General features: G+C 42.7%; 1 protein-coding gene across 1 annotated transcript in view; it reads left to right on the top strand.

Moving 5' to 3' along the window:
• The window catches only part of LOC134674858 (uncharacterized), a 50,585-nt gene that overhangs the window by 31,379 nt on the left and 6,605 nt on the right, over positions 1–12,601 (top strand). The window contains exons 3-9 of the mRNA XM_063533014.1: positions 2,133–2,391; positions 3,558–3,717; positions 4,931–6,944; positions 7,018–7,289; positions 7,425–7,431; positions 8,189–8,281; positions 12,344–12,442. Of these exons, the coding sequence (XP_063389084.1) occupies positions 2,133–2,391; positions 3,558–3,717; positions 4,931–6,944; positions 7,018–7,289; positions 7,425–7,431; positions 8,189–8,281; positions 12,344–12,442 (2,904 nt within the window). The remainder of the gene's footprint in view (positions 1–2,132; positions 2,392–3,557; positions 3,718–4,930; positions 6,945–7,017; positions 7,290–7,424; positions 7,432–8,188; positions 8,282–12,343; positions 12,443–12,601) is intronic.

The following is a 12,601-nucleotide window of genomic DNA, read 5'->3' as shown; positions in this document are numbered from 1 at the left end:
AAAGTAAATAATAGAAGTCGTGGATGAATTAATTCTTCTAAATAAAAATTTAAAGGTAAACCAAGAAGAACGCATAAACAATTAGGTAGATACCTTATTGGGTCATACACGGATTTAAAAATGCATCGAATTATTTAATGAATAAAAACAAAACTGTTTATTTTTTTTGTTTTTACGCCTTACTTGCAATGAGTTATATTAATATTATCGTGCATAATTTCATTTTTGTAGTACAGTAGACCCTGTAGCACCCGCTTAATATGGGTTCCCACATAATACGCTTTTCGCTTAAGGCGCGCTTTTTTTCTATATTTTGAAGCCGAAAAAGACAAAACTTGTAATACCTATGTAGCATGTAGCACATATTTGGCAGTTCCGGTCACAAAAGGTTACGAGTACCTACTTATCTGGCTGTCTCAGCCAAATCCGCAATATGTAGGTATGTACGTACAGTCGCCATCAGATATATCGGAGCGGCCAAGGTGTTCACAATATCTGAACACGCACTCTAACGCCCTGACAATAGAGGCGTGTTCAGATATTTGTGAGCGCCTTGGCCGCTCCGATATATCTAATGGCGACTGTACAGTACGCGACACGACGATTGGCGCCGGCTTACGCAATTACTTACAATACTGGGAAATTATAACAAGAGTTGTATTATTTTACTGAAAACAGGCTTATGAATATGAAGAAATGACTAAATGCGACATTAAGGTTTATATTAGGGATGTACCGACTAGTCGCCGACTAGTCGGGAAAGCCGACTATCCGGCCACATTTGTAGTCGGCGATTAGTCGGCGACTAGTCGGCAAAAATGGCCGATTAGTCGGCACTTTATTAGTGAAAGAAAAACAGAAAAAAAAGAAACCAACAGTTAATATTTACCATATGTTTTGTCTATTTTACGAAAATACCTATTCAGGGTGTGAAAACTTTTTCTGCTCATCAGGATCGCAAAATAAAAGAAAGACAGAAATTGAACGAGGATTCTTGTGATAGGTCTTTGAACCAATATTAACCAATAGTTTTGCTCTTTTGGTTGCGCTAATCATATATTAGCTTGGCTAAAAAGTGTTTTCTAACTTTTTAGCCAAGCTAATATATGATTAGCGCAACCAAAAGAGCAAAACTATTGTTTTTCACCTGAACTTATACGAAACTAATGATCTGGCCGACTAGCCGACTAGTCGGCCGACTAATCGGCCATTCGAGCGCCGATTAGTCGGCTAGTCGGCCAAATCAATAGTCGGTACATCACTAGTTTATATTTATACCTCGAACTGGAGTATAAATGCTTAGGTTTACATTTGCAAAGTTGTCAAACCACGATTCATTTTCCAATAATTTTGTAAGTACTGAATGCGAATAATTATTTTCCAAAAGGCAGAAGAAACTGATGTTAGGTACATATACATATTATCACATCTTGTGGCAATTTTTTCTTATTAGAGTAATCATCTTGCTAATAATTACAACATTAACTTTTAATTTTTAGTAAGATTTGATTTTGATTTGACTTGATTATTAAGGATCAGCCTTTGATAAATCATAATAATATAATTATTACAGTAATTCACAATATCCACGCTTTTAGTAGGTATACCCGATGACAGTTAAAAATCGGCTGTGACTTAGATAAGCCCTTTTTCTTGGTAATGTTTCCAGAGTCACGCATACAAATCGTTATTTTATCATAATAACCGTACCTATCTTTCTAACGAGCTAATATTTTTTCTTTACCAGGCGCCGGTAGTTAATTGTAGAGTTAAATGACTGGGTACTATGACTATGATAATATGAAAACAAGATTACCAAAACGGTTAAGTAATAAGAAGTGTAAACTTTGAGTGAAATAATTCATGTCACTGTTTTCCTGATTTTTCGTTCCTTCACTCCTTCACAAAAGTCAGATTTAGGTATAAAATTAAAAAGTACGAGTATAGGTAAGTAAAGTATAGGTATAAACCTATACTCGCTGCTTGCAAGCAAAATTGAAACTTATAACCGCGCACGAACCGTGAATCTTCTTTGAGCGCCGTAGTTTTATGACTGTTTAGTGACACCCCCCTGGTAATACCGATTTCCTCATCGTCTGAATAGTTATTACCTAATAGTAATGTTGTTGCAGGAGCTCCTCGAGGAAGTGGAGCAGGACGAACAGGACGAACAGGCGTGCGAGGCGGCGGCGCGGCTCGGCGGCGGGCGCGCGCGGCGCGGCGGCGGGCGCGGGCGGCGCGCGCTGCCGCACTCCAACTCGCTGCAGGACCTCGTGGCCGCGCTGGCGGCCGAGCCGGCCCCGCGCCGCGCCCGCCACAGCCACCACCCGCCCGCCTCCGTGTCCGCGCGCGCCATACACGGCGGCAGCCTGCCCTCCGGCGTCGACACCTGTACGTATGCTTTACCGTCTGCTCTTTTCATGATTGACTGACTACAGCGCTACAACTGGCCTCTTTCTCTGTCACTCTAATTACGCCGTAATTGGAGTAAAAGAAAAAGATCGCAATTTGCGAACGTCGGTGTTCGCCCTCAGATGTGTAAGTTTCTGTCCAGTGGCGTAGGGTAACTAATCAAAGCGTGGGCGAAGGCATCTGCGAGGCCCTTTTCTTTCAATCTCTATACAAAATATAATAAAAAGGGTTGCCTCCCGCGGCGGCTCAAGTGCGCCGCCAAGAGGCCGTGGGCGAGAGGCCTATTCGTCCACGAGGGCATTGTTTTTGGACATTGAAAATTTCTCTTTGGAATATCTTTTTCTTGATCGGGACACTCTTGACAGAGCTGGTTTTGGAATATGCCACTGACAAAAAGCCAGTTACCGTCGCGCTACTAAAGATCGATTACATTTTACGCCAAGATTCACTTTCTGATCCATTTTGTGCCACTGAAGATCGTATTTCGTTCGCTTCGTATTAGCAAAACTAGAAACCTTGGACACGACACGACACGGCTCACACAGTTTGACGAGCGCGTTCGTCAGTCCGGTTTGCGGGTAGTCAGTGTAGCTCGTTAGCTAATGAGGCTCTCGTGCATCACGCGAGAGTGACCACTTTTCACACGTCTGCTTTCAACAGGTGGTTTACCTTTGCTTGACCAAATTTTATATTGCATACAAAACCTCAGCGCACAAAACGACTGGTCAGATTTAATTATATCCTTATCTAAGATAGCCGATATATTGATAAATTAGGTGGCCAGTGAACTATGGACATTTGAATAATTAGGGGTACTTATTAATTTAAATTTGTAAGTAATAACAAAAGTGCGAATATTCGCCTATTAGTTAGGTAATAAACGATGTAAATACAAAGCAGTCGTTGATGGATATACAGACAATAGTATAGTATTTAATAAACATTCAACCACCAATATCTATCCGTATTACGCTGTCGTACTAATTCTCATAGTATCACTACACTCTCCACCGTAATACTGACGTCAGTTGTCTCCTACGCGATCGGAATTAGCGTAGGTGGCAGTCACAGCCAGGTTTAGTCTCAAGGGATATGACAGGAATAGAACAACTTAAGGGTACATGTTGACTGTTGGTTGTCCACAGCGTTTCTTCTAAGCGAAGAGCCGATGCGCGGCGCGGTGGCGAGCACGGTGGGCGGCGCGGAGTACGTGGCGACGGTGCGCTGCGTCAACCCCAGCCCGCTGGCCGAGCGGCGCGTGTCCGCCAGCGACGCGCACTGCCCCGACACCGACGCGCTCAACAGGTGAGTGCGGGCCGGCCAGTACGTGGCGACGGTGCGCTACGTCAACCCCAGCCCGCTGGCCGAGCGGCGCGTGTCCGCCAGCGACGCGCACTGCCCCGACACCGACGCGCTCAACAGGTGAGTGCGGGCCGGCCAGTACGTGGCGACGGTGCGCTGCGTCAACCCCAGCCCGCTGGCCGAGCGGCGCGTGTCCGCCAGCGACGCGCACTGCCCCGACACCGACGCGCTCAACAGGTGAGTGCGGGCCGGCCAGTACGTGGCGACGGTGCGCTACGTCAACCCCAGCCCGCTGGCCGAGCGGCGCGTTTCCGCCAGCGACGCGCACTGCCCCGACACCGACGCGCTCAACAGGTGAGTGCGGGCGGCCAGTACGTGGCGACGGTGCGCTGCGTCAACCCCAGCCCGCTGGCCGAGCGGCGCGTGTCCGCCAGCGACGCGCACTGCCCCGACACCGACGCGCTCAACAGGTGAGTGCGGGCGGCCAGTACGTGGCGATGGTGCGCTGTGTCTAGGGTTGCCATCTCTAAAATTTAGCAACCAGGACAAGACGTGTAAAAACCCCGGATTTTGGAGCCCAGAACCCGGACATTTCAACAGTTTTTTTTTAAACTTAATCAATATAAGTTTTAAAAAAAACTGTTTAAGTTGCGTCGCCCGGCGGCGGTCGAAGACTTGAAATTTTTAAACCCGGACTACAAATGAAACCCCGCCCGGACGCTCCCCGGACGCCCTCTAAACTAGGACAAATCCGGGGAAACCCGGACGGATGGCAACCCTAGCTGTGTCAACCCCAGCCCGCTGGCCGAGCGGCGCGAGTCCGCCAGCGACGCGCACTGCCCCGACACCGACGCGCTCAACAAGTGAGTGCGGGCCGGCCAGTACGCCGCGACGGTGCGCTACGTATTAAACCCCAGCATACGATGCCAGCGATGTTAGAAATCACATAAAATATTTAAAAAAATTCTTCTCAATTCTGACCGTTAGGTATTTTTTTCTGGTTCGGTTGAACGATTTGCCTGCATGTGACTGATTTATATTCTAGTATCTAGTACGGCAAAAAAAGTAGTAACTAAACAATTCAAAAATTACGAGGCCACCAGAAGGGTTATGACTTAAATAATCCTAATTGATAATTTTCACATAGTAAAACACCGGTGCGCGGTAGTATTGGTCTCTAGTGGTGACCGCTGACCGGTGAGTGGTGGTGTTGCAGGCGGAGCAAGCCGGTGTTCCCGATGTACACGGCGCGCGCGACGCTGGAGATCGGCAGCGGCAGCGTGTGCTCGGGCCGCGCGGTCACCACCACCACCGCCTCCAACCAGGTGCGTACCCCCCCTCCCCACACACCAGGTAACACCCCCCGACCGCGCGGCCCGGAGCCGGCCCGCCGTGTCACGCCACTCACGGCTAGAGGGAGGAGCGCCCGCCCCCCGGACCCCGCCGGAGACAGAGATAGAAGCTTCTGGCACAATGCGTGTGTCGACAAATGGTATCGAGGTCTCGAGGCTTACAATGCACCGCTGGATCGCCTGAGCGGCGCTATGCTCAACAGCAAAGACTTCTATAAAAACGAACAAATCGACGATTACTATCAAAACTCGCCACATCGAAGTCCTGTCAAATTGCCTAAAAATTCTATCGTCACGTCGCGCCTTACTTTAGTATCTAAAGATAAATACATTCCGATAGCTAGTGAAAACCCTTATGAAACAAAAAAATATTCGGATATATATCATGACATACCTAAAATGTTAGATGTAAAAGATGTTGAGGAAGCTATGGCTAGAGAAGCATATCGCGAGCGTGTGGGAAAAGACTTAGTCGCGCCGTCTTTAGTATCTTGTAATCCTAAGAATGTTAGGAGTATGTCGATAGGCCCATCTTTGCACGTTAATATCGATAAAAGTTATCAAAACCCAGGCACTAGTGACGCCCGCGATAAAAATAAAGATAAATCTAATCGTAATACGCGTAATAGAAATGAACGCTATGCGAATGTCAATGCCGTCACTGATAAACCTGCACCGGCCAAGCCCGATAGTAGTAAACCTGATAAACGAAGTAAAATGAATCATAGTGGAACTAGTAGTGCAGGGAAAACTAGGTCATCTTCGCCTCGGACACTAAAATCCGAAGTTAATCGTAACTCATCAGAACGAAATAATATTGAGGATAAAAGTAACAAGGAAAATGACCAGGAAAAGCCTCAGATGGAAAAAACACAACTAGAACAAGATACAGACCTTGTTATTATGAAAGATAATTTTCAAAATAATATTGAAGTAACTAAGATAGAAAAGTCTGAAGAGAAAGAAAACCTTATAATAGAAAACGCTGAAGTGAAAGAACACCCTACAATAGAGGACAATAAAGACATTAAAGACGTTGAATTGGGAACAAAACAGATAACTCAAAAGAGCTTCTTTGATTTTGTTGAAATGGTGGCTGATGAAGAAAATCAGCGCAACGCTAACGAAGACAACAATAGTTTCGTTGAAATGATTATGACAAAAGACGAATCTCGAACTGACGCAGATAATACTAAACCTGAAGTCGAACACACAAATGTTGAAATGGTTCCAATGCAAAGTTCTCCTGAAACTGAAAACTCAAATGAATTTTCACTATTCATGGCGAATCAACAGCGATTACTTCGAGCTATAGAATCAAACAACTCCCATTATGAGCATAACAACGAGACTTCCATTCTCGAAACAGAAACTTCTAACAATACTGAACAACCAGAAGACCAAGACATGCCAAAAGTTGAAACACCAATCATAAATCCATTTATACTAACAGTTGAAAGAGCGCTTAATCCAGTCTCTGAAATGGACTGCTTTGATGACAAGGACTCTGAAACTAGCGGCACAGAAATGGTGGACATGAGGCGGGCCAGAACATCCGAGTACGCGCAGGACCTGCCGGTCAACGCTTCCTATTTCCTAACGCTTTACAAACGCTTACTCACATCCCCCAGTAACATAGATAACACCGTAGACATTAAACCCAGCGAGGCCAAGCCGCCGCTCGTCGCCCTAGACTCCACGGCCAAGCTGCCAAAGAAGAAAAAAGACAAAATAACCGCCCGCCTCGCCAGAAAGCCGCACAACGAGAACTCGAACAGGAAGAAAGACATCATTAGAAACGCGCTTAAAAAGCTTTTTTTCGATAACATAACGCAAAGCGATAGTACAAAGCTGCCCAGCAAAGCTACCACAAAAGAGGTAGGAATTTGCGCTATAGTCATTGTGTTACCTTTGAAAAATCCAAATTTCTAAGTGTTCCATATGTCCGCAGGTCGATTCCGCTATACCGTTTAGTTGCATCACCAGCCCGGAGGTGGTGGCGAGCTGCACGACCACGGCGTCGGCGCAGGCGGCGGTGCCCGTCGACCCAAAGGTGACTCATCCCGCGTACCTTCACACACATTTACCACACTATTTGCGAACATTCCGTGTTTCTTTCCATATATTTCTTCCCGTCATCATAGCTTTGTACAGTTTGTACCATGGAGCAGCTTTTTTATCAACTAATATTCGGAAAAAACTTGATAGAAAATTGTATTTCTAGTTAATAATCAACTGCGTTGTTCACAATTCAAAATGCACAGCACGACAACGGCTTTAGCCTGCGATGCAAATTCTAATTGAATTTTCGCATATTCTGATAAGGTTAATTCAGAAATGTTTCCGTCTCGGTTTTAGCACCATTGTACGGATTAATTCACCATTTCGCTCATGAAATTGATGAATTAGTCGATCTCGTGGTCGTGTCGTGTTGGGCATATTCTTGCGATCCGCGTTTTTGCCAAGTGATTATCATTGTGACTAAATATAAATATCATGTACAAAATAAAAACTTCAAATGTGATTTGTGCTGAATGGGATAGAATATGAAGTGTTACGAATAACTAGGTGCGGTGAAAAATATAGTTCATTCAATATTACTTAGCATAGTTAAATTTAAATATAATTAACTACATATTACAATAAAAAAAGAAACGTAGTTGTATATGAATAATTTTTATTTACGTTCTTAAATGATACAATATTTGGCTGCTTAGAAAAATAAGAAACAATAGTAGGTACATGTATTAACATTTCTGGGATATTCAAACAACAAAGTGCGACGAGCATTTTCTAAAATGTTTATTGCGTAATAGCTATTCTTTTCTTAGATAAGAGCGTAAAATTTGGTTTACATTTGAGAAAGGTGGGATAGCGCGCCATGTCTTTCAAGGGAACTCTCATAGCGCGAATACTACATGCAAAAGCAAAGTTTAGATAGGTTTAACCTTTCGAGACCCGTCGGCTCCCTGGGTAGCCAGCGTACAAATCGCAATTTTGAATTAAAATAAAATACTATAAGGTTCTAAATTTAAAACTGCAACAATGACAATGGGGTGTCGGAGTATGTAGTGTAAGTTGCGTCGGTGTAAGGTGGTTGTAAAGTCGGTATGCGATGACAGCCGCTGCAGCTCCGCTCGAGCTACCGCGCCGTGGCGAGCGTGACGGGCGCCTGCGAGCTGCGGCCCGCGCCCCGCGCCGCCCCCCGACACCAGGTACCGAGCCGACTCGGAGCCGAGGACCCGACCCTAGCGCACCAACATGACAATTGTCTTCTGACAATAGATCTCAATTTCTTTCGGTGTCTTGTTTATAATGTTTGTCTTCTACCAAATTAATAATAATGATAATGGGTACCATTGTGTCGTCTCGTTGATGTGAGATAAATTTAAAATACTACTTCGTCTCATACGAAAAGCTGTATAATATACGGCTAAAATATTATATTGTAACGACTTGTATTTTGACCCAATGACAATTCCGTGAAAAATATTCTGGATCAACAAGAATGCTTCGATTCGAATTGTGCCTGTTGTGACATATCATCGCAAAATAATGTACGACATTTATCAGTGTCAAAAGACAATTGTCAAGTACGCCGTTTTGTACGTTATAAATAACACCAACTTGACAATTACTGACGTTGAGAATTCGCTGTACTTTTCTAGGTTTACCGCTAGGCCTAGAAACACAGTGTTAATTGTCAAGTTGATGTGAAAAGCTGCCTCCGTCAACTTGACTTGACAAGTGTCATCTAATATTGGACGTATTCAAACCATACACATCCAGGCCAATAATAAGTAGTCATTACCATCCAAATATGAAATTTTTGAAAATGTACCAGTGATTGTAGATGACAATTGTCAGTTTGATGAAATAGGGGCCAAGAAGGCTATACAAGTTATATTTATCCTTTACCGGCGGGTTTTCTCTTCGTTATTCACTTGTTTATCTGCAAGTGGAATAAGGGAGAATACAAGTGAAATTCCCCGGCTACACAGTCGACGAATGGCATGGCAAGTAGCGAGGGAAGTAGACCTAGTATGGCCACATTACTCGTCGTCAGCCACAGTAGTTCCCTGCCTACTTCCCATGCCACTCGTCGAGGGTGTGGCTGGAGTCGATAAGTGATAAACATACCTCGCAATCGAGTCGGCAAAACCGTAGCAGTTGCACATTAGGGTTGACGCATATATACGTATTTACTAAGTCAAATATAAAAACTATGTTTTAAATTAATTATTTAAGATCTGTTTGCGTGTGATTACGCTAAATAAGGTATTTACATCCTTATGCTATTATACACACATCATTACGTTATAAGTAGGTAGAATTTATTTTGGACTTCAAATTAACAGTAAACAAATTGTGATCAAATAAACAAAAATTTAAAGTAGTAATTTAATATTTTACTTTCCAGAGACACAAATTTAACTTAAAAATTTAAAAAATAGTGGCTATGTTATCATTTGAGTCATGATGATGATTCATGGCATATGAACGTTAACCTTTACATTCAACTGTCATTTGCTACGGTTTTGCCGACTCGATTGCGAGGTATGGCTGATATAATACAACTTGTCGTCGTACAAGCTAAGGAGCGACCACACAATGTTATCAATGTTCAGTATCAACTTTAATAAAACGAATTATACGGCTTATTACAATAGCATTTAGACATACCTAGTTGATGTCAGCTATGCGTGTCTGATAAACATATTGTATTGTCGATTGGAATTAACTATGAAGGTTAGGTAGTATTTTTTTTGTAAAAATTTACTAACATTTCAAAGGGAACACTTGTAAACACTAAGAAAAAATCTTGCTCCAAAGTTTGACAGCTAAAGGAATTTGGTACCTAACTGAATTGACAAATGTCATATTTTCTCAAATGTCAAAGACTGTACCATTTCTACTATTATATGTATAAATATTTGTTTATAGCGATAATGTCCCCTGATTTGATCACTACAGTTTGATCTCAGTGGATCGTTGTTAAGTGTTGGCTTTCCATATCAAACAAAAGGGGTTTTAAGGTACCTTACCTTACCTTTACAAGGTATTGTAACTGTATAAGTTGCTTTAGGAAATAGAAAGCCAGCTAAGGTTTTACTTACAAATCCTACGAATAGTGTCAAATTATTTTTTTTTAATCTTCAGTAATCAGTGTATTTATTGCTTTTTCTTTTGGCCTCGATGCTAAAATTTGCAAGAAAAATCCCATAGAACAAAACTAGAGACAGGTAAAACCTATGCTGGCGCCATCTATATCCTATTGGTTAGCCATCGCTCCTTAGCCATAGTTGTTTTATGTTTGGTGACCGCACTGTAGCTTATCTGTGTGCTCTCCGTTGACGTACGGATCCGACGGACCTCTATACTTGAAGCCTTCATTGGATCTGCTTTCGCTGTTTTGACGGAATATGTAAAAGTATCATTTGTCATAATAATCATAAACTTTATTGTTTATGAGATTACGTTGCCAGTAATTGCTATTGTAACAATTTTACATGGACTCACCAAGACTCTGTACGAATTTGATTTGCTTTTCAGAAATTTTCGTTTCCAGGGATTACAAGTACACAAATCTAATCTGTATCTTTTAAACGATGTATACTAGTCGTACTGGGATTTTTTTTTGTCACCATCGTGTTTTAAACACCACTGAAAACGTCTTAGAAAATTGTTATTTTCTCAATCTAACGCGTAAGAAAACTAATTCCCAGTGCTGCCCTCGTAACAATAACTCATATTAAATTATCATTAAATAATATATGTACCTTGTTCTCATACAATATGTCACACAAGCGACTGAGATTTCAAAATTAGTTATATCATTGCACTTATTGTTAGGGGGGCAGGGTGGTTACCACTAATAGTTTTTTTAAATGTTCGCATAACTAATTCCTCTATTCTAACTCGTTCACATTGCTATATCGTCTACAGTTCACAAGCCTAAAGTCGTCCTGTTTTTCATTAAATTCCTAACAGGTTTACATGTCTACATTTTCTGCAGTAGTTACTACAAACAGTAACACTCCTAAACATCGGTGCACCTTATTACAAAAGGCAACGGCCTCCTAGCCTAGTCGGTAGTTACCCTGCCTAAGAAGCAGGAGGTCCCGGGTTAGAATCCTGGTAAGGGCATTTATTTGTGTCATCACAAATATTTGTTCCTGAGTTATGAATGTTTTCTATGTTCCACCAAGTTCTTACCAGTGGTACCACCAAACCGAGTTGGTGGCAACTAGTGGGAATTTTTTTTTCCCAGTAGTTACCAGTGGTAAAAGGTGGAAAAAAATTTCCCAGTAGTTACCACTGGTAAGAACTTGGCGGTAACTATAGTTCGTTTTTTTAGCATTAGAAAGAACTTCGCAGAAGTAAGCTTGTGGTTCCAAATCCGGCACTTTTAGCGGTAATAATTTGAAGTAAATTATATGTATTGACCGTGCTACATTAGATAATTCAATAATTATTAACAATTAAAGAGCCTGATAAAAACTGTACGCTTACTTCTGTGGAGTTCTTTCTAATGCTAAAAAAAACGAACTATAGTGGGAATAACCCGAAGGTACAGTCCGACCAGCATAAGTAGAATAATATTGAGGTCGTTACGTTAAGCGGTCCCAGGTGCATTGGTCCTGTATTTTGGCTGTTTGCTATCACTTATTTATAGTATATAGGGTGGCCAAAAAATAAATGCATTTCCGTTGCCAGGGTTGGGATTATACTGAGCAACTTTTACTATGGGACCAACCCCGAAATCGCGAAAAAAAAGTATGCCAAGCTTCAACGATAGCAAAGATTATGAGATTTTTTTAAATTTTAATTCAGCGCCTTTCACAATACATATGGCGCTCCTTTTATATTTTTTCGAACCATTACAAATTTACAACTATTGAGGGCCAAGGATGTTTGAACTCATGGCCTTCCCTGTTTTGTGTCGAATTAAGGGGTAAGGTAATCAACCTTACGTAACCTTACCTAGATTGCATATATTTGACTTCCATTTTGATATGCTCATTCTAAAACAAGTGTAGTTTGGGGACCCCTGAAAGCATTGCGAATGTATCTCGATCGTGACCCCGCACTCGTGCGTGCGTGCCAGTAACCAGCCGGCCTAGCCAAGGTTACAATCGCTATCGCTTCGACAACGAAAAGCATTATGTCTCTCTCACTCTTCCATATGAGTGCGACAGTGAAAGTTGCGTTTCGGAGCGTGAGTGATTGGCATCTTGGCTACGCGGCTAGTACTAAACCCGTGTTGTTGGGAGCAGCCGGCGCGCAGCATGACGGCGTCCACGTTCAACGGCGTACCGCTGCCGCGCGCCGGGCCGCACTTCACCACCGCCGCCGCCGAGCTCGAGTTTAAACAGGTCAGTTGATGGTTCCGTCGATAGATGGCGCTACACAGGCCGCTACATCGCGCTGTCGACGTATATGTAGGATCGTTGGAGTTATTAATATCTGCATGTTATTATAAAAAATAATCCTTTTTGCCCGTCTACGTTTTCACGTCTACTGCTTTTAAATCG

Source organism: Cydia fagiglandana, chromosome 20 (assembly GCF_963556715.1).
Source record: "Cydia fagiglandana chromosome 20, ilCydFagi1.1, whole genome shotgun sequence".
NCBI lineage: Eukaryota > Metazoa > Arthropoda > Insecta > Lepidoptera > Tortricidae > Cydia > Cydia fagiglandana.
The sequence above is the reverse complement of the archived record's forward strand: the minus strand, read 5'-3'. Positions and strand labels throughout refer to the sequence as shown.